The 22,326-nt window shown below is 48.8% G+C and overlaps 9 protein-coding genes across 9 annotated transcripts; 4 read left to right on the top strand and 5 right to left on the bottom strand.

Moving 5' to 3' along the window:
• Positions 1 to 1,416: 1,416 nt before the first annotated feature.
• BC939DRAFT_503136 (uncharacterized protein) lies at positions 1,417 to 3,079 on the top strand (the record flags this gene model as incomplete). Its single annotated transcript, XM_051560370.1, has 3 exons — positions 1,417 to 1,561; positions 1,699 to 1,897; positions 1,990 to 3,079. 3 exons carry the CDS (start codon positions 1,417 to 1,419, stop codon positions 3,077 to 3,079), a joined length of 1,434 nt encoding a protein of 477 aa, XP_051412257.1.
• A 36-nt stretch (positions 3,080 to 3,115) lies between these two features.
• Positions 3,116 to 5,839, bottom strand: BC939DRAFT_451365 (uncharacterized protein). The gene is made up of 8 exons (XM_051555659.1): positions 5,480 to 5,839; positions 5,269 to 5,377; positions 4,995 to 5,152; positions 4,599 to 4,896; positions 4,350 to 4,489; positions 3,627 to 4,253; positions 3,382 to 3,534; positions 3,116 to 3,286 (listed from the first exon to the last, which is right to left on the bottom strand). Exons 1-8 carry the CDS (start codon positions 5,738 to 5,740, stop codon positions 3,233 to 3,235), a joined length of 1,800 nt encoding a protein of 599 aa, XP_051412256.1. The 5' UTR covers positions 5,741 to 5,839; the 3' UTR covers positions 3,116 to 3,232.
• A 7-nt stretch (positions 5,840 to 5,846) lies between these two features.
• BC939DRAFT_451364 (uncharacterized protein) lies at positions 5,847 to 6,816 on the top strand. The gene is made up of 2 exons (XM_051555658.1): positions 5,847 to 6,127; positions 6,212 to 6,816. Exons 1-2 carry the CDS (start codon positions 6,006 to 6,008, stop codon positions 6,351 to 6,353), a joined length of 264 nt encoding a protein of 87 aa, XP_051412255.1. The 5' UTR covers positions 5,847 to 6,005; the 3' UTR covers positions 6,354 to 6,816.
• A 199-nt stretch (positions 6,817 to 7,015) lies between these two features.
• Positions 7,016 to 8,527, top strand: BC939DRAFT_451361 (small GTP-binding protein; the record flags this gene model as incomplete). The annotated part of the gene is made up of 6 exons (XM_051555657.1): positions 7,016 to 7,032; positions 7,230 to 7,350; positions 7,588 to 7,635; positions 7,749 to 7,756; positions 7,865 to 8,084; positions 8,215 to 8,527. The coding sequence occupies 6 exons, from the start codon at positions 7,019 to 7,021 to the stop codon at positions 8,416 to 8,418; spliced, it is 615 nt and encodes a 204-aa protein (XP_051412254.1). The 3' UTR covers positions 8,419 to 8,527.
• BC939DRAFT_451360 (uncharacterized protein) lies at positions 8,523 to 9,442 on the bottom strand. Its single transcript, XM_051555656.1, has one exon. The coding sequence runs from the start codon at positions 9,131 to 9,133 to the stop codon at positions 8,573 to 8,575; it is 561 nt and encodes a 186-aa protein (XP_051412253.1). The 5' UTR covers positions 9,134 to 9,442; the 3' UTR covers positions 8,523 to 8,572.
• On the top strand, positions 9,443 to 10,937 carry BC939DRAFT_451359 (ribosomal protein L34-domain-containing protein). Its single transcript, XM_051555655.1, has 3 exons — positions 9,443 to 9,663; positions 9,773 to 9,883; positions 10,406 to 10,937. The coding sequence occupies exons 1-3, from the start codon at positions 9,614 to 9,616 to the stop codon at positions 10,563 to 10,565; spliced, it is 321 nt and encodes a 106-aa protein (XP_051412252.1). The 5' UTR covers positions 9,443 to 9,613; the 3' UTR covers positions 10,566 to 10,937.
• Positions 10,938 to 15,626: 4,689 nt separating this feature from the next.
• On the bottom strand, positions 15,627 to 16,412 carry BC939DRAFT_451353 (uncharacterized protein). The gene has a single exon (XM_051555654.1). It carries the CDS (start codon positions 16,249 to 16,251, stop codon positions 15,691 to 15,693), a length of 561 nt encoding a protein of 186 aa, XP_051412251.1. The 5' UTR covers positions 16,252 to 16,412; the 3' UTR covers positions 15,627 to 15,690.
• Positions 16,413 to 16,446: 34 nt separating this feature from the next.
• BC939DRAFT_410970 (uncharacterized protein) lies at positions 16,447 to 20,199 on the bottom strand (the record flags this gene model as incomplete). Its single annotated transcript, XM_051552932.1, has 4 exons — positions 19,381 to 20,199; positions 18,332 to 18,524; positions 17,623 to 18,200; positions 16,447 to 17,533 (listed from the first exon to the last, which is right to left on the bottom strand). Coding segments are annotated over exons 1-4 (2,259 nt in total), but the record flags the coding sequence as incomplete, so codon positions are not given.
• A 5-nt stretch (positions 20,200 to 20,204) lies between these two features.
• On the bottom strand, positions 20,205 to 21,464 carry BC939DRAFT_451348 (uncharacterized protein). Its single transcript, XM_051555653.1, has one exon. The coding sequence runs from the start codon at positions 21,311 to 21,313 to the stop codon at positions 20,987 to 20,989; it is 327 nt and encodes a 108-aa protein (XP_051412249.1). The 5' UTR covers positions 21,314 to 21,464; the 3' UTR covers positions 20,205 to 20,986.
• Between the last annotated feature and the right edge of the window lie 862 nt (positions 21,465 to 22,326).

The following is a 22,326-nucleotide window of genomic DNA, read 5'->3' as shown; positions in this document are numbered from 1 at the left end:
CCTCTGGTTATCATCACCTCAGGTCGTGCCTTCGGGCCAAGGAGCTTCGCCTTTTCTTCATGCAAAAACAAAAGAGTTCCTGAGAATGTTTCTGAACCCTTTTTTTTATCCACTTGGTCTCTTTGGGCCTTGTGCGGTTTTTTTTTCGGAGTACGATGACTTGCAACCTGCCCGTGGTGTACTCTGCACAACCTTTGCAACCAAGGTTGACTGATAGCAAGTTGAGCCGATGGTGCCGATAGGAATTGTAGGAATTGTAGGAATAGCAGACAATGCAATAAAGAATGGCTCCAAACAATCTATTTGAGTGACTCTATAGTGGCAATGACATACAAACGAGTAAACGAAGACGCGTCTATCTGCATGCTGTGCTAGTAATTTGGATCACGAGCTCTTTGCTGCGATCTCCAAGGCAATGCAAAGAGGTCAACTTTATTTGGCAATGAGAAATGTCGACTCTGTAGAGTTTGGTATTGAATATGGCAATCAGTAACGTTCCCTTAGACAAGACCCGCTGGTGCACAAACATGAAAATGAAGATACGTTCCAATACTGACGATTGCATTAGATTGGGCCATGCAATGGATGCAAAAGGCTAGTTGGTATGAAGAGTGTCGTAGAGGATATTGTAATGGGGTGTTATCAGAGAAGAAAAAAAAGTTAAAAATGCAAGGAGTCAGGAAAAGGGACCAATATATAAAGTGAAAGTGGATATGGATGATGAACAAGCATAGAGTCGCTGTCATCTTCTTGAGGGCATAATTTTCGATGATATGCAGGTTGATCGGTCCACGAAGAGGCCCGCAAGAAAATGAAAAAAACACGCAAGTTCAAATACAATGGCTAGTCCCTGGAGCTGCTAGATGGAATGACATGACATATCAAACTTGGCGGAGTGGGAATAACGCAGATGAGCTCCATGAATTTGTGGCAGTGTGCATTTGCTGTGTGTTCAGACCGTCGATCTGATACCCATTAAATAGCTCGTCTGGGTCCATGAGTTGCTGTTCCATGATGTGCGATTTCATTATAAATAGGCCCCCGTTCTTCCAGATCAAGGCACTTACATTCCTTGTGAAATGAGATGACTGCAAGTTTCCTGGTAAAGCCATGCTGAGGAAGTGCTTTTGTGGAACAAAGAGAGAAGAGGCTGCATGGACCCTGAAAGACGCGCTTTCTAGATGAACCTTTCATATCAAGCCACCCAGGTACTTTAACAGGGGTAGGTCCAGTGAAGCTAACATCCCTGGCATCACACATCCCATTTTGCATCTCACCATCCTCGCAATTCCATTTGACCTTGTCTCGGTTCTTTACACACATTTAGAAATACATTGCAGCCAGCCTTAGGAGTCCAGTTGACCCCGCATACCGAGTAAAGTGGACCCCAGAAGGCCTATTCCCTTATATCCATCAATGTCGATTTCGGCAGCCCCGCGGCCACTGCCGCCCCTGACCACCTCGGACCCACGGTCATTCTACACTATCGTCGTCTCAGGTGAGAATTTCCCCCTGACCATGTCAGCGATTCAATATGACGCGCCCAACTTCTTTTCCGAGAGTAAGTACCCAAAGTACTGGCGCAATTGTACCTTTTCTCAGACGCGTTTATTTCGTGTATCTCTTACAATGCTGTCCGTTTTTTTCTTTCTCGTGGCACGACACGCGCGTGTATCTGTATCAATTGCCTCCTGTCAGTCTTTACAAATCCGAATCGGGATGAGAGTACTACAAAGATGATGTATATCAACCGCAATCCGGATGTGTTTCGCGATATCGTGAAGCACATGCAAGGATATTACGTTGCGGCCAGGGACGAGGTGCATCTCGAGAATCTCATGATGGACGCACATTTCTATAAGTTGAATCGCCTCATCGAGAACCTGCGCCAGACCATGTAAGTCCTTCTCTTCTGCCTGGTGCATCCACTCAAGACTCCCTTTTTTCATGATTGTTAATACATCTTGCTTAATTCAATTGACCCCATAGGTTCGTAAACGTGAGCGGAACGCTCTTCAAGGTCGCTCGAGAAACCATTCTTAACGACTCGCCCAATTTCTTTGCGCTTCTCGAGCCCTTCGCGGACCGTAACCTCACTCCGACCTTCTTCTGTCGGTCTCCAGAGCTCTTCAAAGACATCCTCAGCCATCTTCAGGGATACGAAATCCATGTCCGGGACAAGATCCATCGCAGCAACCTGCTCAAGGAGGCCAGATATTTCAAACTCAATAATCTTGTTCAAAAGCTGTCGCTTGGGACAGAATACATCTACAGTGGATTCCCCACCCGACCAGAGGACCGGATCAAACCCGAGGTGACCATGATTCTGAAAAACATCAAGGTCAAACATGTCATCGTCAAGGAATGGCGGGAATTCGTCAAGGAGGCCAGTACTGCCAGGACACATGGAATTTTCTCAGGAAACGAAGGCAGGCCTAGTAACCCCATTAGCATCGGTAGCGGCAGCAATACGAGTAAAGCAGACGGACAGAAAGGCCAGGATACCACAATGGCCGATAATAGCAACAAAGAAAAGATTCTACAACATAACCGAGCACTCATTCAGTCAGCGCAGTTGCAGGATCTACTCTACAAACCCACAGCAGATATCGAACCCCTGGCTCTGATCGTGGAGATCTCCAGCATTGAGCTTTTCGCCATCTGGCCTGGATCCGTCAACTCGTCCATGTTGGGAGACCAACATCTGCTTGTCTATCGTGGCCAAGACCTGATCTGTCTCAACAAGATCTGCAAACAGCTCGGTCTCCAGACATTGGCCATGGCTGCCAATGTTGTCCAGCTTTCGCCAAATATTTATTTCTGCTTGGACGGACAGCCATACAAGGGACAGGATGAGCTCGAACCTATCATCCGGAAACTGGCCCTTACCTCAGCTAAGGTTACGCCACCTGGAAGAGCATTACGTTTATTTCTGGGGAGGGCATTGGTCAAGATCGGCTGCAAATCTGGACAAATAGTCATGACGATTGTCAAGGCCGAGGGTTGGAGCTCAGACAAGGAATACAACGCGTGCAGGAAATACCTGACAGAGGACAAGAAGGACGTATCAGCCCTTTGAGCGAGAACAGTAAAATAATTTGAAAAAAAAAATGCGTTCAAGTTGAATTTGTCAATATCGACGACTTTATTATTGCTGCATCTGCTATCAAAACCGGGATCAACACTCAAAACTCCTTCGGAAACCCTTGTTGCTATACATGCGACACTCGCTTTAAACTGGTATCTGTTCGACGACTGCATTGGCCTCCTGCCATGATCCCAAGTTCTAGAGTCGCCATAAACGAGTTGAAAAGTGTTAACGTCCAGGATAACAGCAGTATGGAGTGATGGTCACGGAGCAACCGAGGGTCATGAAGTTACCTTTTGGCACCACTTCTGATGTGCTTTAGCATACTCCAGCAGAATCTCTTTCATATCCTTGATCTTTTGACGCTGGAAACGATCCAAATCTCCCTGCACTGCCCGTGAGATTTTGTCCAGATCTGCGTTCGTGGTCTCCAGCTGCTCTTCCAGCTGCGGACAAAATTAATAGACAGTCAGGACGCATTAGTTGTGAGAGAAGACACAATCCAGTGCACTCATGGAGATCCGATTGAATGCCTTACCTGAGCAATAGCGTCACGCGTCTTTCCAATATTGTTGCGTCTAGTGGCTTCAGGATCCACATCAATGATGCCGTGGATCGTATGACTGAGAGCACTAAACACATTGAGGCGAGTGCTTCTGCGCTTCGGGTTGCTTGAGGGAGGGGTGTGGGTATGAGTGTATGGATTAGCGGGAGGAAGCTGTGCATAGGGATTGGTTGGATCCTGATTGCCATTCGAGCTCACAGAAGACGTGCGAGCGTATGGGTTATGAGACTCTGCATTCTCTGGAGGCTCCGTGCTGATCGACTCGGGCTCGTTGGTGAATGTGACCTCCTCCGAGACAGAGTGAGTGTCAGCTGAAGGATTGTGCTGATGCGATACGTCGTTACGACCTGGAGTTTCGGCGGCCGAGGTGCTTCCCGAAGTGAGAGAGCGTTCACGTTTTAATGCGTCCTCGATTCTCTTGGCCTCTGTCTCCATTCTCTCGAGATTTTCCAGCGAGCTCCTCTTGGCTTCAAGTTGATCGGCTGTGCTTTCAGATTGAATGTGCTTTTGGTGCCTGAATTTGAGAATAGTCTTGATGATGTTGGCGTATTGAATGTACTCTTGCAGGGGTTCATTGACTTTAATTTCCAACGCTTGCATCTAACCATGACAGTAGAGGGAGAGATGAGAGATTAGTCATTGTTTGCGTTTCCCATTGTTTCAGCAATAGCTCGTGAGGACGCAAAGTATCCTCACCAGATCAGTCGTGGCAAAGAAACTAGAGTCGGCAGCCTCGCCAACTCTTTCGATGGCTACCCCAAGCGGCGAGTGCTCAGACTCGTTTAAGCTGAATCCATTTAGAGTCGCGCCCAGTTCAGAGTTGTCATCAGCAAGTTCTAAGAAGCGTAGGTAAGATTAGATGTTAGTTAACAAAAAAAAAAAAATTGATGGCAAACTAAACCTCTAGGTCAGTCAAGTAGTGCATTGCCATGAAATGGACCATACCTTTCAGCTTACGGAGGACCTTCTTCTGACTGCGGTCCATACTTCCAGAGAGCTGGTTGGAAAACTTTTGGGTGAAGACCTCGCTATCGATAAATCGGGGGTCTGGCTGTCTCAGAGGCGGTGGTGCCATGGCCTGGCTAGGGCTGTTTGGTCCTGGTGAAGTCACCGAGGGTGCTGAAGGAGATGGAGGCATAGATGCCGAACGCGAAAGCGAAAGTGTAGACGAGCTGGCTGTCAAGGTTGCATTGAGCGGGTTTTTTGGAAGTGTTGATACTGGAGCAGAGTGCATTGCCTCAGACTATCGCATTGAACAAAATATCAATTGAATTCACGTTAGCCATTTATTTCCTGTAGCCGTAGCATAGGAGGGACACGGGAATGCAGCACGATACTTACCCAAGACACCTCGGCCTCTAAGAACTTGTGAAAAACATGTTCGTACGACAGGATCTCATGTTTGGCCAGTCTGTTCAGGAACTTCTGCAGCATGCGCTTTCGTTTCTCCACCATCAGCGCATCCTCCTTGCTCTTGTTCTGTAAGTTGGCGTAATTTGCTATGATAGGTATAATGAAAAGGCGGTACGGTGCTTTAGCCGGGCGCTTCTTCCAAGGAATACTGTTTTTATAAAATAGAGACCAGATGGACAACCCTAGCATCCAGACCACTTACAAATGGTATGCTTCTCTGGGATGGGCGGCACAATCAACGTGGGATAGATTCTACAGAGCACCTTTCGCAGCGATTCAAATTCGGAGTAACGTCTCTTGACCTCGCTATCCTGTCAGCGAAGAAGGGCAGGCAGAAGGATAAGAGTTAGTGAATCAAGAGGTGCGGAGAGCAGCTTAACGCATATCGGCATGAGTAGCGTGTATGTATATACCCCAATCTTGATGGTGTAGGCGACAAAGGAGCTGGCGGTGAGGCCATCGGCGACTTTAGTAGCGGATGTGACAAAGAGAGAGGTGTGAGGCTGGTGCAGGAGTGTGCTGGTGTTGCAGCACTTCGCGCCTGGGGCCGGACGGACGATGGTGGTGAATGCCGTATAGGGCTCGGGTTCGGGCTCGGTCTCGACTGGAGGAGGGGTCTCGTTGCGCAGACTGTCCTGCGGGAGAATCCCTTCGTCAGTATCAGAGAAGGACATGCTGAGATGTAAGGGAGGAGGATACAAAAGAACTTTTGTTTGGTTGATGAGAGGAGTTGAATGGGCAGGAGATGGATGTGTTTGTACGCGAGGAGGGGGAACAAGGCAGCAAAGTGAGGTCAGTTGGTCTGTTGGGCCACGCTCCACGAAAGCAGTCTGCATTGAAGCTCAAACTGAGGTTCAGGTCCAGCTGCAGGGCTAGGCGAGTTCAAGTTCGGGCCCCCAACTGACGAAAGAAAACTAGATCGCCATCAACACAACTGCCATGGACACCGACAGCACCAGGACTGATCAGGAGATCGCCATCGCCCTTCGCAAGAGATCGCTGCTGTTCTGGCTCGCTGTAGCTCAACACAAGTCCAAATGTACAGCACTCGTCCCGGACAGGTACTTGTCATATCTCGTTTCCTTCTTGTTTTGCCTTTTATTCTGAAGAATGACCATCCTTACTAACTATTTAATCCTTCTCAGTAAACCCGTCCAAGGCATCTTTATCGCTGTGGATGCAGAGGAGCGCCGTATCAGGATTAACACACTGCAGACCCCGCTTGGGACGTATGACCAGGTTGTTTTGCGGGGCAACGACGTCGATGCGCTCGAACTCGCCTTGTGATTCGCCACCGTTTCGCTACCTGCGTCCAATCCCAGGGCCATACTAGACTCTTTTCCTGTCCCAAGAGGCCCTCCCCAGTGTGGCAATGGTGGATTTAGTCGAGAGGGTGGACGAATATGGGGCTTGGACACATCTCAGATCTGGAGGGAGCTATCACTTGCGGAAGAGAAGTATCTTCGGGACATCATGGATTAAGCAATACGACTTGAGTATTGTTCCAAGGCGCGTCGATTGAGCTCAAGAACAGTGGATTGTCGCATGTCTTCGCGTTCCTGCAGTCGCTTAAACGAATACGCTCACAAATAAAGCAATGGACCGACCAACTCCAGCAACGCCTTCGAAAATGCAATAAAGAATGCGCAATAGTCTATGTCTGTCTGCTTGAAGGGAAAGGAGGCATGGCAGGATAAACATTCGACGCGCCTGCACTAAGAGTGCCGTAGACGATGACGCAGTGACCTGTATTGTTGGTGCTTGGGCTGATTCACATTTTGCAGCTGAAAAGGACATGCCCTTGTGCACTTGGTCCCCTGTGCTTTTTCTTTCTTTTTATTCGCTCATTCTGAACCTTCATCAACAACATCCATCCTCTCTCTTCTTTTGAAATCAACCAAACTCTTCTATCCCTACACAAGACTTAGATCATCTAATACTCTTTTCCCACCATGAACCCTGAATAGTAAGATTGACTGCACTTCCTGATATCTATGCTTACACTACACTGTGCTCATTCAAATACTCAGTAGCCTCTTTTCCTGAGCTTGGCTGTCTCACTCGAGCCCAATCCAAGGGTCTCGATATTCTTTGAGCACCAGAACCACACTCAATACGAGATTAAAGATTAACCGGCTTCTATTTCCTATATTGCCATCATAGCGATTATCTTTTCAAGCTGTTGTTGATTGGTGACAGCGGTGTCGGCAAGAGTTGTTTGCTCCTTCGTTTTGCGGACGATACCTACACCGAGAGCTACATCTCGACCATCGGTGTGGACTTTGTAAGTGCCTCCTTTTCTTCAACTGAAAAGCAACAAGCCAGCTTTTTATCAGGAAAGCAGAAGAAAAGCAGCAAGAATACGCAGGAGTTTGACGAGAACAAGGACGCCATCAACCGCAAAGGACAATGTTGGACGGACAGCATCCATGAACACTCTACTTTGCTCTATCGATGTTGGGACAGAAGGCCACGAATATATGCCCTTTTGACACTTTCGACCGTTCTCTTCGCACAATAGAAAATCCGCACCATTGAGCTCGAGGGTAAGACCGTCAAGCTGCAAATCGTAAGTAGTTATTCTGCACATTTCTTTTGCTTGGCTCTGCTACTACTGTTAATAAATGACCTTACTAACCACAGCGCTCTCCTTCTTCAATTGCTTGAATGAACATCTCTTAGTGGGACACGTAAGGACATCCTCCATGCAGCACTCACTACTCATCCTTTCACTGCGATATTGCGCCCAGGCCTGACCCTATTTTTTCTTCCTGTTTTATTATTCGTGTGTAACATAGCGCTGGTCAGGAGCGTTTCCGCACCATTACCTCGTCCTATTATCGTGGAGCGCACGGCATCATTGTCGTCTATGATGTCACGGATCAGGATACCTTCGCAAACGTGAAGCAGTGGCTCTCTGAAATTGACCGCTATGCTTCCGAGGGTGTCAACAAGCTGTTGGTCGGAAACAAGAGCGACTTGACTGACAAGAAGGTTGTTGAGTACACTGCTGCCAAGGTAATGTGCAAAGACATTTAACTGCGGCTCCTTTTGCGCTGTAGAATGAAAATGAACCGCAAACACATTGTTTTTGAACTGCTGACTTGTTGCTGCGTACCTGCGTATCTAACCGACTGTATAATTGTAGGAATTTGCTGACCAACTTGCCATTCCGTTCTTGGAGACTTCGGCCAAGAGCGCCACCAATGTTGAGCAGGCTTTCATGACGATGGCCAAGCAGATCAAGGATCGCATGGGTGCTACGACTGTCACCCCCACTGGAGCCAGCAAGAACATCAAGGTCGGATCAGGACAGCAGCTGCCAGCGCAGTCCAGCGGGGGATGCTGCTAAGCAAACTGCGTCGGTCTCTTCCGCACACTGTCTCCGCCCTCAGCACAGAACACACTCCCTTTTCCCTCATTACTACAATGTACACGTTTAGGCAATAAATGATACACCTTTTTGTTTGTATTTCAGTCATTGAAGATGCCCAAGAAAACTAGATTTACATGGATATGGATACGGTTGTTGTCTTGAATACATCGACGATAGTCTTGACCATGCCAGCACAAAGGACGCCGCAGCCAAGGACTTCAGCCAGGACGAGCGAGATCATGAACCCTTGAACCATCCAGGGCGGCAGCGCTCTCTTTTCCCCCAGTTTGTGCGGCTGTTTAAGCTGGTTGGTCGTATCTCTCAGGAACCCATGGATCGCGTATGTCATCACTGCCGAGACAAAGAACGTTTGCGTGGCGATCGTGGCTGCAGTGTTGGTGAACTCTGTCCAGGACGAGACCAAGGCGACACCGGCCAATTGGAACGATGCGAAACCGTACATCAAAGCAGCGCGGTGGGCGGTTGAAATGTATGGGTGAGCGGTGTAAGTCTTGGAGGTGTGAATTTGGTAGTACTTGACAACGCCGAGCAGAAGGCCTGACATGAGATGGTATCCTCCGAGGACAAGGTTAAGGGACACGGATGGAGTTAAGAATGGCGCCAGGGTTTGGAGCCTGGTGGCGGCGGATAGGGAGAGACCGAGCTTCGAGATGAGAACTTGAGCAGGCATTTTGTTCGATGAGTCGGACACGAGGAGAAGAAGGGGTACAGGAGTATTTCGAATGCTCTGCTTTGTCTCTTTATTAAAGAATTTTGTCCGAACCGTATACTCCACTGGATCTCGGGGTCTGCAGTTGTGGCTCGAATATCAAAGTTGCACAAGAAACGAGCGCAGCTGACCCAACACTCTGGGCGCAAAGGAAAGAAACGTAACTTCTACGATCGATGAGAGAACAACGCGGTCTGTTTGAGGAAAGATGTGGAAGGACAGATAGAAATTGGATGCAAGCGACCGATCAATGTGAAGCACGGACGCCAGATACCACCCAACTACCCCGGATTCGATCTCAGGGGCAAGATTCTAAAGTCCGTGACAGCGAAATATCCCTTTGTTGACAATTCGTCCATCTTAGCCCGACGAACACTCCCTCTCTCCGCCCTCTCATTGCCTTCAACCTCGCTTGCACTCAAACGTCATTTACCGCATACTATGTTCGCCGCATTCACATCGCTCCGCACAAAGCTAGCTCCTGTCGCCAGGTAACCAGGAACATTGAGCAAACGGATTCACTAGATCAACCTCACCAAGTTGCCCTGTCTGATCAAGACTCCCTGGCTCTAACTCACCTCGAACTCGATATGACTATAGGACGCAGTTCACAGCCATCTCGGCAGCACCATCGCCAGCCGTCGGTATCACCTCAACAACCAGCTCTATCTTTTCATCACTGACAGGATTCCGTCTTCCTTCTGTTTTTGGGTAATACATTTTTCTTATCCCAGGCGGTCGCGACGCAACAACCATCATTTAGGATACTACCTGTGTCATTGTTGGCGTTAGAAAAAGCAGTACAGATCACGGCATGGACGTCTACATTGGCTGAGAGATAGTGCATCAACAACACGGTATACATCGTTGGTCTCTTCCCAGGATCAAACACTGTTTACGGAGGACAGCGAACGTTCGCTCGACCAGAACCATTCATCAAAGATCCGACCCTTAGCTTAGAAGAAGGACATTGCTATTGCGGGGTTCAACAGGACAGCAGATACAAGTAAATGGCGCTAATTCGGGGTGCGTCCAGGAAAAATACTTTTGTATGCGACCATCGCGGATTAATCGTCAGCAAACGAAATATGCAGGATGTGCTCGCCTCATAACTGCAGCTTTAGGACTATAATCATACATTATTCTCGCCAGCAAATCACTTTTCCCCCGTCCTCGACGCCTGACTTTGACCACAAACTGATCGCTTCATCCATGCAATCGTCTGAACGCTAGGTCAAGTCAGGCTCGCTTCGTTTCCTATGGTCGTGAATTCCAACCCTCTCAACGGGTCCGTAAGCGCCGCCACGGTTTCTTGGCCAGAATGAAGTCAAGAGGCGGCCGAAAGATCATCCATAACCGCCTTCTCAAGGGTCGCAAGTACCTCAGTCATTAAAGCAGGACGCGCCGGGAATACAGATCGAAGAGTCAACACTGGGAGAAAAGGATACAGGATATTTGGATAGACGGATGCTGGATGTTTGGCATTGTATAGAGTGTTGCATCACAGCACAAAAACAAAAAAAAAAAGAAACCAACATTATAAGCTCAATGTCGTTGTGAATCAATATTCTGTTACTACTCGTTTGCAGCGTCTATATAAAGTTGGTCTGTATCGATTCTAGCAGTGGAGTTAAACAAACAAACGTGGAAGGGAGTGATGTGAGCTGGACTTCGCTCCTTGCCTCGTGAAACATAGCATTATTGCCCTGGACATTGTACGTACATCACCGAATGCCTTCCAAATAAACTTGAGAACTAACAAAGCAAACTGAACAGCAGTAGAGTGATAGCCGAAACAGCACTGCTCTACAGCTCCATGTTTAACATCCAAAGAAGAATAATACGCGGAATGGCGCACATAGAACGCGACCAGAGAACTTGGGCACGTCGTGCTGGCCACCACAACCAGAACATGTGAATTGGCCCGATCGAACAATGTTTTTATCTGCTTTGAGATCTCCACAGGCTGCTCATGCTGGAGTCGCATTGCGCATGATACCTCAGGGACAAAGCATTTGTGGTCATCGGTGGGCTACCTGCAATACTTATACGAGAGCGGACGCCATGGATAGAAATAAGGAGCAAGACATACTATGACCGGACCGAGATTACGGAGGAGAGTATAGAGAACAGCAACTTTTCTAGCCAGCAGAACGGGAACTGAATCTACTTCTTTCGCTCAATAAAAATAAAGAAACGTCGTATCAATGATATGTTTTATTGTGGCTCCCTAGTCTTCTTTTTTTTTTTTTTTTTTTTGCTTTAGCTACGGGCAAGGGCTTCTCGAATTGATTTGACGGTCTTTTGCCTGCAGAATTGGTCCCCAGGATTCGGCCCATACCTGCTGCTATGCGACGGGATACAAAGGCAGACCCAGAAACAGTGACAGATTGATTGAACCTAGAGACATTTGTGCCGTATAAAACTGTTAAAAGGAGTAAATGTCCCTAGAACTCTTGGACCCCCTGGAACACACCTCATGCCAAGGTCCCACTCAAGTGTGTCAGGTGCTCCTGAATCGCCTAAGATATCCCTTGAGCTACCTCCAGTTCCCGTTCCCGCTCCCATTCCCATTCTGGTGTTGCACTTGTTGGGCTAGAGTGTTGATCGCGTCAACAATGGTCTGACTGTTGACTTGCATATTAGAATCGATGGCGGTTGAGTGCTGTCGAGGCGCTTCAATTACGCTTAGGGGCCGTTTCTTAAATTCCAGAGACAGCTTGTTTTGAAAGGTATGCGGTAATGAAGTGATGAGGTCGTTGGTCAACATTAGTCTCTGGCTGTTGGGTTTCGTATAGAGTACCGCACCCTGAAGAATCACACGTCGCAATCAAAGTAGCAGCTAAAGGAAACCAACCCGGTCGACTGAGGCACTGCTGACAAGCTTGGTGGTGGGCTTATTTGTTGATGTTGTCTCCCCAATGCGATCCAAGTATATGTCGCCGTCCGTTGCAACATTTGGATCTACACCGGCCACCTCTTGGTCACACTCGATAATCCAGTATGCCGTCTTGCTAGGCATGTCCTTCTCGAAGCTATGCTCGATCCAAGAAGAGATCAGGCGCTGCAACTCCAGTGGTGGGGTGACGAGATCGTGCTCGATCAAATAGGGCTCATCATGCTTGTTGAAGTGTGCCATATAAAAGGCACCAATGACCGGATCCTTGGGAACGTATAGGACCTCCGTCTGGCCTATATCCCATCGGCCCAGGTAACGTATATTGTCCAGACTTAACCCCAAGTGATATTCGATGCCCCTGCATGACGCCCGGAATGTGTCACTTTGGTGGAGTAAACCTCACAGCTACGCATAACAGATACGGTAGAATCATTTTGTGCCTTGCCCTAAAAAGCCTGTGTCCGGCGTACTTGACGTTCCTCCGGGGCACCACTTAGCAATGAGGGCTTTGATGTCGCGCCACCCGTCTGGGTTCGAGAGATCAGGAATAAGTTTCTTCTCAACCTAGAGAGGAGTAGAACAGAATCAAATTAGCCCATGGATCAAGATATCTAGATCAGTCGCGCGGAAAAACGTACTTCTCTACCCAACAACGACACTTGCCTTGGCTGTGCCAGCCCAACTACTCCACTGTAGCCAATATCTAGTCTGATGAATTTTGCTACTGTTCGATTGAAGACGACAGACTTGGCAAGCTTGAGTGCCCGAAGCACACTGACGCTGGAGTCACCTTCGTATCTTGCATCACAAAATGTCTTTTTATTGCTTGTTTTGCTTGCAGTCCATACATTTGTATTTGTATACCTAGTGCATAAAGTGTATAGCCGAAAGCGTACCTTCCGCAGCGCAAGGTAGGTCTTGCATTGATTAAGAGTAGTAGGCATTGGATGCATCGATAGAAGTGAGCTAAGAAACGTTGGCCCATCCAATGTTAGACTCAGAAAACGACAATGAAGCTTAATCACGAAAAAAAAAAAAGATACGTGAGCGATACTACTGCGCCCAAATCAATGCACGCGTCAAGAACACGCTGAAACATCAACAATTGAGTTTGAATGTGAGGTACATGGCCCGCAAGTGAGGTACAGAAACAGTACAGGAACACAGCAGCTTGTATCTCTGTACTGTGGAGTAAATGCTCCCGTTGTTAGATTTATTGTTGCTATGAATACATCAGGTACATATATTTCATTTTCTATACCATTTACATCGTTTTGTGCCAGTGGGCCTGCTCAAAGGGACGTCGCTCATTGTCTTATATGACATGAAACTGTACATGGCCACTACATTTATTTTAAATTCTCAAGGATATATGCTAAGTGGCATGATCGTAACTGTTTTTTACCTTTGGGGGAATATCGCACGCTCCTGAGCTCATCGAAATGGCGAACCAGGTTCTTTTTTTTCATGACAGCGGGTGGCTAGGTACAAATCCAGATCAGGATCTTGATTACAAGAAGAGAGAACAATAAAGGCGACTGCCTTGAAGACAAAGGAGAGCAGGGGCGGATCTTATGAGTAAGTCCGAGGCAGCCGAGTCGGATAAATCAGGGAGCAGATGAACAAGTAGCTCGAGACAATACCTCCGACGAGTACTGATCACCATACTCACTAAACTAAGTAGGATGATTTGAGGTGGGCCCCACTAACCAAGGGTAATGGCTGAAGCGGATAAAAAATAAACCCCCGGGAGCTGCAAGTGAATGAGGCAGCTTCGTCCCCCTTCGTAAATGATGAAAGTGAGACTTTCCAAGTGAAAATTTGGTTCGTCGGAGGTGGAGGCGCCCTTCAGACCAATCCTAGCCAAGCTTAGTTAAATTGGTTTGGCTACTATTAAATTTTATGAACAAACACCGCCCCTGCACCCTTGTCTTCACACACACCAACGATGTCTTTCACTAAGCTCCCCTCCTCTCCTTCCAGGCAGCAACCGTACCGGTTATCCCTGTCTCTGAAGACAAGCTCCAGGGTTCCGGAGCCTTCTCCACAGGACACCCGCTCCGCTTCCTCCTCATTTGAGGATTCTTCGACCGAGTCCAACACTCCTTGGAACTTCTAGAATAGGTCCACATCAAATTGCACCATCGGGAAGGCGATCCGCTTATCCATTGTCACGCGGTCAAGAATTGGTTCACTCCCACATGGAAACATTTCAAAGCAGGTGATAACTTTCTCGTTCTGCTGGGACGTGTGAAGATGTATGTAGACGCCCTAAAGGATAAAACGCTGAAGTGGCCTGAACCTACCCCGTATGTGCAGCCTACGAACAGCACTACCCAGAAGAACTTCCGACCTATTTTCAGTGACGACTATAAAGAGCGATTTACGCGTGCCTGGAATGCAGAAAGGAAGCGCTTGAGTGATGGGAAGGACGTCTTCATAAACGTGTAGGTCTATCTTTGGGACAACGATAATGGTAATAGAGGCAGGAAAAAATATCATCCATTGAGCAGTCGCGGCAGGGGTTCAGCAGGGACATTGACGGATTGACAGCGCGATGGCGCGAGGAGAAATTCAACAGCCTGAAACGTACCAAAGATCAAATCTCACCATGGACTACGCTCACCGACCTACCATGCGTGTGGAGGGTGAGCCAATCAAGATATCTGATAGTTTCCTGTATTATCAAGTGGAGGAACTTCGCCGAAAAAGACAGACGGGAATAGATGAGCATCAAGTACAGTGCAGAAAAGTAAGAAGGAGTATGGCTGAATGTCTGGTTAGGTATACAGAGCACAAGGGCGGCGCTTGGGACATATAACACTGAGCACTGGAGGAACTCCGCGGACATCCTCCTCCAAAGGCTCCTCCTGAGGACATGAAGGATTGGGATCATCAAGACAGTTATTAAACATGTTTATTATACTCTATCGCTTCAGCACAACGACGGAATACTAAATGTTCATTTCCTTCCGTCCAACGCTTTATCAAAAAGGGAAACCTCATCTCGATGGAAGTGAGGTGCGGACAAAAAAGATAAAGGGAACACCACCACTGCTCGACTCGCGGCTGCTTCTACAGATTCTTTGTACATACAAATACGTTGCCCTGTCAATAATAACATTGGACGATTGTTTCATGGAACTTTCGGAGAGCGGATGTATCAGGGGTGGAACCCCATGCTAGGAAACTCCTTTTGGTTAAAGGCGGCCAATACAGAGACCCCCTTCCCGCGAGAGAAAGGAGTCCCCAGAGGTGGCCGTAAGGCGGCATATGAACTGAGTTGGTCAAACTTACAGCAATTTTACTACTTGTCTACGCTTGGCCGGCTATGATGCTTTTCCTTGTAGCTCCTCTTTGTTGATATGCTATGCTTTCTAGGCCGCACGACATTTTTATTATTGACTGGCCCATTAACACATTGCAATGCAAGGGCAGCAGGGACGCCTATCGGGCTGTCCGACCTATTCGAGGACAGCGTATTGAACATTACCAATTACCGCCATGCCTCAAGGGCGGTCAAAAGAAAAGGCCCTAGCTTGTACATTACATCGCGGAGCAAGTTTCATTGCAAAGTAAAAGGATGTTCAATTTCTTATTTATTGCAAGACATTTCGTTTCAAAGCAGCTTTTTTTCTGTGTGCAAGGGGTAGGGGGGTTTTTTGGTGGCGAAAACAAAAGAAAGACGTGAAAGAAAGACATAGTGAAAAAAAAAGAGTACAGGAGCAAAGAGACAGTGAAATGGTATTGTATATATCACAAGCAAAGAGAGAATGAAGACAGAAGAAGTGGTATATGGGGAAAGAGAGAGAGAGGAAACCGAAATGAAAGAGAAAGAAAGCAAGCAGAAGCATGAACATCGGCTCAAGAACAGAACATAACAACAAAGGCAAAGGTTAAGGGAAGAAAGAAAAGAAGAAAAAAAGAAGAAACAATGCAAACACATAAAAAGTAAATCCTGATATTCACCCCCGTATCGAGCGCTTTTACACAACAGCGACAGCGCTCTTGGCATCCTCCTCCATTGGACCGACCGATGAGCGCGCGCACAATTCAGCTGCACCAGCGAGACCTCCTGCCAATGACTCCTCTTGCGTGCTCGACTGTGGCGTTCTTGGCGTGGGGCTCGAGATGGGCGAGTCCGCCTGCTCTGGTGCTGCGGAATCATTTGACATCTCATTAGGCTGCTGCGGCTGTTGTTGAGGCTGTTGCTGATGTTGCTGCTTCAATTGCTGCTGGGTCATCTGGTCATGTTGGTGCTCCTGAGGGTGTCGCTGGCGTGGAAGATGTGTGTACGCTCCCTTTTGCGACTGAGAGCCATGGAACTGTGGCTGCTGGCTAGCCTGGTGCTGCTGCTGTTGTTGCTGCTGCTGCTGGAGATGGTGTTGGTGGCGCATCTGCTGTTCGTCTGCCGTCACGTAGCCATGATGAGCTGATCGACGCTCGTCCAGGCGGTGCATTTGTTGACCTGGGATCGGAGGCATCTCCAAAGAGGGCGTGTGGGAATGTCCGCGGTCCTTACGCTGATATGCACTCATGTCCATGCGGGAGTAATCAAGAGAAGGCGTCTGGGAATGGCCAATGTCGCCGGGATGGAAGGGAGGTCTTGAGTCCATTCTTCCATAGTCCATTGAGCGAGAGTGTGAGTGTCCAAACGCTCTCGGACGCGCCAAATCCTGGATTTCCATCCTTGACATGCCGAGAGATGAGGTATGCGCATGTCCGCGACCCCTGTGCAACGGCCTCATGTCCGACTGATCGCGTGGCATGCTCTGGGAATATTGTGGGTGGGCAGGCTGTTGTGGCCGATGCTGATGCTGATGCTGCGCCTGACCCGGATGATAGGGGCCATGCTGAGAGGGGTGGCCAGTGTTATGGGAGGGGCTAGGCATATCCGGACGGTGATGTTCACGCTGGGCGGAGGGTGCAGGTCCATATGACATGCCCTCGCGGGACACAGAGGCGTTCATGTCCCTGCTGGGATGCTCCAGACCCTCTGTAGAGTCGAGGTCGATGGGCTCAGAAGCTCCAGGTTGGCCCGCCGGTCCGTACTGCTGCTGCGATTGCTGCTCAGACGGGCGCTGATCACGCGAAGGGCTGCTCGAGCGACTGTCAGCACCAGGACCGCCACCCATCTGGTCGGATCCGCCGCCGTTCTCGAGATGCGACTGATGTTCCTGGATCGTGTCCATTTGCAACATGAGGCCGTTGAGGTGCTTGGCGTCCTGTTCGCGCTGCGAGCTAATCTCCATCATCCTGTAATAGTCCACAGGGGTACCGTTGTGCTTGCGTGAGTGCTCCAAAAGAGAATCAGACCGGGCAAACTTCTTGCCGCAGCCTTCGACATTGCAGATAAAGGGTTTCTCGCCAGTATGGGTCCGCATATGGCGTATCACCTGATGGTGCTTGTGGAACGGCTTCTGCTTCACGACGCAGTTCTCCCATTCGCAAGTGTATTGTGACTAGAAGCATAATAATGAAGGCCAGATCAGTATTGTATCTTCTTTTTCTATATATACATTTTGTTAAATAGGCGAAATGCGGTTATTACCTTGCCCAGACCAATGTGTTGCTCTTCAACATGACTGACCAACCAATCGAGCGCCGTGAACACTTGGTTGCAGTTCTTCCAGAGACATGTCCATGTACTTTGGGTAGTGCCGGCTGAGGGTGGTGATACTGGCCTTGGGACGCCCATGGGGACGATAGAGCGAATGCTAGGTGGCACTACCGAGGCTGTCGCCGGTTCGTTCTCCTCATAAGGAGAGAATCCAGTATCAGAATCCCCTTCGGTCAAATCCACCGAGAGTCGACGCTTCTTACGATCGGCGGATGCCAATTCCATACGGGACATGATGGACTCCTCTGGATTGGTGCCGTTCTTCTTGCAGAGCTGAGCGTCGAGCTGGTAGCAGACATCCTTAAGGTCCTTGTAATTCGCATTCCGGAGCTCATACTTTGCTTGTAGCTCGGAATACTCCCTCCGTGCCCTCTCGAGCTCCGAGGTAGTGATAGAAAACTTGTATTCCAGATCGGTGTTAATGCGCTGCAGATTTTCAATCTTTTGGCAGAGGAACCCATTCTTTTGAATGAGTGTGGAAAGTTGGCCGGTTAATGAACTCTCGATTTCTAATAGGAGCAGATGAATAGATGAAGCACAGCGAAAGACGACAGGATGCAATTTATGCAAGTCAGTAACCTGTCTTTTTGAAGCCGGTCCTTCCAATGCGTCTGTTTTCCTGGCCATTTTCTACACCTACCTCTGAATTGGCGGGAATGTGCATCCCAGAACCGTGCCAACATTGACTGTAGCTCCGTGATGGATGTGACCTCTTGTGCTGTGTTGTTGTTCATCTCACGAACGTCGCGAATCTCGGCACGCATCTCAGCGCGCATATCGCCACGCATTTCTCGCATTTCTTTCATGTTGGATGGTATATGAGTGGATGTGCACTGTTAAAGTATAATAAAAAGCAGAAAGATATATGGTTAGTCAGGAGTGTGTGATACAGGTACGTGTGTTACGCCTGACAATGTAGATCCCCTCCGGCATAGTCAGCAACAGCCGCCTCTCGTCGATTACGAATACAGCTGCAAGAGTTGGGACCAGTTACACCATGAAATAAAAGAGCAAAGCAGTGTTTAGATCCAGGCCGGCTCTGAAGGCGAGTTGATTGGACGAGAAAAATTTTGTGGTCTATGCCGCCCCCGGTCGGTTGTGTCTAACAAAGTCGGCACGCGTACAGAAAAGGAATCGGCCTGAGGCTGGACCCAGGCAGATAAAGAGCCCGAACCCGACTCCCACCCCCCACCCCCCAGGAAAAAAGGGAAATAAACAATTGAATTTTTGGTCTGCGCTGCGGGTGACCTGGAAGGTGGCGGCGCGGGGCACAGTCGTGCGAAGAGGGGATAGACAGGAAGTGGGATAGAGAGCGGGGGATAAAAAATAAAAAATAAAAAAAGCGCCGACAAGAGGTAAAGCCAACGCCCATGCCTAGAGGGCGAATATCCAGAAAAGTAAATGTGGCAGTGACTACGGTCAGGAAAGCAAATAATACTAAAAAAAAAGTGTTCCAACGGCGAGTGAATGAGGACGGCACCGAGAAGGGAGGCAAGGGGGAAGCTCAAGCTTCTACTGGGCCAATTGCATCCTTCTTGTGTATGTGAAGGTGTGAATTGGACGAGGAAGAAAGAAGGACAGGGAGGCGGGATAATTGATAAAAAGCGAAGAGCATGGGCCAGGATAGTGAGAGAGGTGTGCTGCTGCTGTGTGTGGGAGAGAGAGAGAGAGAGAGAGAGTATAGTGTACCTGATGAAGAGGTGTGCCTGTGTGCCTGTGTATGATATTGGTGGCGTGTGTACGGTGCGGCGGGGACGGAGAGAGTGCGAGTGCGAGTGCGAGTGTGTGGAGATGGTCGCCGTTGAGTTGGTGGATGGTAGTATGGTATATGGCGGTACGAGGATGGTGCACAGTGGGGGAACAGGGGAGATGGTCCGTGAATAAGAAGGCGGTGTAGGGGTGGGGATGGGGAGGAGGAGGGTGGGGAGAGGGGAAGGAGGGGGAAGAGAGAAGGAAAAGGAAAAGATAAAGAAAAGAAAGAGAGGGAAGGTGACGGGGGAAGAGGGAAGGGGTGGTGGGTCGCCGGACGGAGGGCGGAGAGCTGGTTACCCCATCATCGGTCGTAAGCCGTGTGGGATCGAACAGAATCATTTTTTCGGGAGGGAGTGCTACCAGACTGTATTGAATAACAACCCAGCTATTGATTTAATCCTGAATTGGATTGGTAGTCTATACATCCTTTGCACCCGCCGTGGTATCGGTATCTCTGAGCCCTTCCTCTCTGATACCTTTTTTTCCTTTTTTTCTTGGCTAAGAGCGCATGATAGGGGCACCATACAGGCAACAGAGCACCTCCAAGGAAAACCAAGACCAACTGCAGCCAGCTCAAGAAAGAGATGTTAAAGTAAAGCATAAAAGCATCGCGCAGGAGCATTGGGAGCAGGAGCACTGGGAAGGGCTGGGCATGGGGACAGCAGGGCAGGGCAGGGCAGGGCTGGGTTGGGAGGAATGACTACTCCTGGGCATGGATGCGATGCGATGGTCTTGTCCTTTTGTTTACGATTCCCTTTCTACTCATTCAATTAAATAGAATACAGGGCGATCGATCGGTCCCATCCCATCCACCATTAAACAATCCAATATAAACAGCTCATTCACTGCATTCGGGCGCTAAGGTCGACACACATCACCAACAGGACAACACAACACTGGACACACGGCAACATCTGGATTTGTAAGAAAAAGCCATGTCCCCTGATGGCTTGGGTACATCACAATGCAGCCCGGCTGAGAGCAGAGGTGGACCCAAGGGAAGGGGGAGGGGCCTCGACACACTGCCTGTCTGTCTTGTCTGCCCACCTACACAGCCTTGCATGTGCGTTCCCCGCTCCCTGATTCATTCCTACACAAGGATGGACCCAGCAAAAGAGAAAAAGTGACCATGGATGCTTGTCTAAGGCGAGAAAGGAACGCAGGTTGGGTCGGTGTGTAGGGGCAAGTGGAATGAATGAAGCTTTGCACTATGTCAAACGCGGTATAGGGCCATACATGTAGACATCCCTAGAACAAATAAAACTTTCCTATTCCTCCTCTTTACAAACCCGCCCCTCTCATTACTATTTATTAAAGTGGAGCTTATACCATCTCACGCTGCATGGCAACGCAAAACGAGCTCGTGCGCTCCGGTGCATGTGTATTCTGGCGTGCAAAAGAGTGTTTGATGTGACCAGCGAACGGACGTGAGCATGAGCACAGGGGGGAAGGAACTCTATTGAGCGACCGACACCATGTAGACCGCCCACCGACATACTGCAGTACGGACCAATATACCGAGCGACAGACAGCATGGCCCTCATCAACAAAACAAACACCTCCCAAAGGACCCATGGGTCGTCATCCCCATCCTGTACAAACGCATCATTAGGTCACGCCCAAGATAACCCTGACTACCATGCTTCCCTCCCTTATCAACAAAACATCTGCTGCACAGGAAAAGAAAAAAAAAAAGAAAGGGAGGCGCCAGCAGAAGAGGGGAGGGGGAAAATGACGACGTTGATAGGTTTGGAACGCACACATCAGGGCTAAACATGAATCTAGGCCAGGTGTTGGTTGCCCGAAAACACACCATCGCACCAGAGATGGCTACTGTGTAATTTGAATGGAGGTTTTGTTTGTTTTTCATGACTTTAGTCTCTCGGGACTCGGGAGCAATAAAGGAGGGTGGGAAAGGAAACCGGCTGGGGTAATCATGATCTGGGACCCATACGGCTCACTTGTCTAGGCGCCAGACAGGGCAGTGTGTATATACAGTAAGGTTTAAATTTTTCATTTGGTTCCTGAAAAAAAAAAAAAAAAAAAAGAGATGGGGCTCGCTCAGTGGGCTTTATCTTTGGTTGCATCCAGCACATCCAATTCTCCAGTCCTCCATTCGTGCGCCTGCTTGCTGCAAAAGACGAGGAGCCCTTTGCGTCGCACCGTGTAGCCCATCAGAGCACGTTGTTTGTGTTCAGTGTCACCTCTGGTCGAAACACAACTCGAACGTACGTAGACGGATTGTCGACTCACTGAACGACAAGAGAGAGCGCGCTATTAATAAACCCAATCCCATACACCTGGTGACCCATTGGGCATTGACTTGACTGCGCCTGGGCGGGACAGACATGTCTGTATGACGCTGCTTGTCAAACATGGCTTACTGAAGGGACATAGAGAGAGAAGGGGGCGCGAGCCCTGTGAGCACAACCGAGATAGCAAACGTAAACTAAAAAAGATGGGAAAATAAAAAATCTCTCCGAGGAGGATGGGATAGGGGCCCAAGAACACCGGGAGGCAGGGTAGGACTGGCCTGCATTGGTGTGTATGAGCTGCACAGTATGTAAGGTGTGGAGTGCGCCTCTGCCCTAGATGTGGTGCATAATGGAGATTGTTCCATCTCTTTTATTGTTATTTTTTGTGTCGCACGAACCATGGAGGTCCTGAGGATTTGGTCCCGCTCCTATGCCAACTGTTCCCGCTCGTCCCATGAGAGTCATCGATTACCCGTTGTGGCGCATTGCCGGAAACATATATGGTTGCATGAATCCATGTAACACCTCTTTTTTCTATCCCAGATCGGAACCCTACCACAAGAACCAACCTTATGTCAAGGGTTGCTCTCCGAAACAACAGGCAACCGCGTTCCCCTGATGGGATACA

Source organism: Gamsiella multidivaricata, assembly GCF_025024155.1.
Source record: "Gamsiella multidivaricata strain RSA 2152 chromosome Unknown BC939scaffold_32, whole genome shotgun sequence".
In the NCBI taxonomy this organism is placed as follows: Eukaryota; Fungi; Mortierellomycota; class Mortierellomycetes; order Mortierellales; family Mortierellaceae; genus Gamsiella; species Gamsiella multidivaricata.
This window is presented reverse-complemented; position numbering and strand designations above follow the sequence as displayed.

What these genes read in the sequence shown, in the direction of transcription:
- BC939DRAFT_451364 (XM_051555658.1), top strand. Translation starts at nt 6,006, where the DNA reads ATGGACACCGACAGCACCAGGACTGATCAGGAGATCGCCATCGCCCTT. An exon ending in ACAGCACTCGTCCCGGACAG is followed by an intron (nt 6,128 to 6,211) that starts GTACTTGTCATA and finishes AATCCTTCTCAG; the next exon opens with TAAACCCGTCCAAGGCATCT.
- BC939DRAFT_451365 (XM_051555659.1), bottom strand. Translation starts at nt 5,740, where the DNA reads ATGTCCTTCTCTGATACTGACGAAGGGATTCTCCCGCAGGACAGTCTG. An exon ending in CCTACACCATCAAGATTGGG is followed by an intron (nt 5,378 to 5,479) that starts GTATATACATAC and finishes CTTCGCTGACAG; the next exon opens with GATAGCGAGGTCAAGAGACG. An exon ending in GGTCCTCCGTAAGCTGAAAG is followed by an intron (nt 4,490 to 4,598) that starts GTATGGTCCATT and finishes TACGCTTCTTAG; the next exon opens with AACTTGCTGATGACAACTCT.
- BC939DRAFT_451348 (XM_051555653.1), bottom strand. Translation starts at nt 21,313, where the DNA reads ATGAAAAACAAACAAAACCTCCATTCAAATTACACAGTAGCCATCTCT.
- BC939DRAFT_451353 (XM_051555654.1), bottom strand. Translation starts at nt 16,251, where the DNA reads ATGAGATGTCAAATGATTCCGCAGCACCAGAGCAGGCGGACTCGCCCA.
- BC939DRAFT_451360 (XM_051555656.1), bottom strand. Translation starts at nt 9,133, where the DNA reads ATGCCTGCTCAAGTTCTCATCTCGAAGCTCGGTCTCTCCCTATCCGCC.
- BC939DRAFT_451359 (XM_051555655.1), top strand. Translation starts at nt 9,614, where the DNA reads ATGTTCGCCGCATTCACATCGCTCCGCACAAAGCTAGCTCCTGTCGCC. An exon ending in AAGCTAGCTCCTGTCGCCAG is followed by an intron (nt 9,664 to 9,772) that starts GTAACCAGGAAC and finishes ATATGACTATAG; the next exon opens with GACGCAGTTCACAGCCATCT. An exon ending in CGTCTTCCTTCTGTTTTTGG is followed by an intron (nt 9,884 to 10,405) that starts GTAATACATTTT and finishes TCTGAACGCTAG; the next exon opens with GTCAAGTCAGGCTCGCTTCG.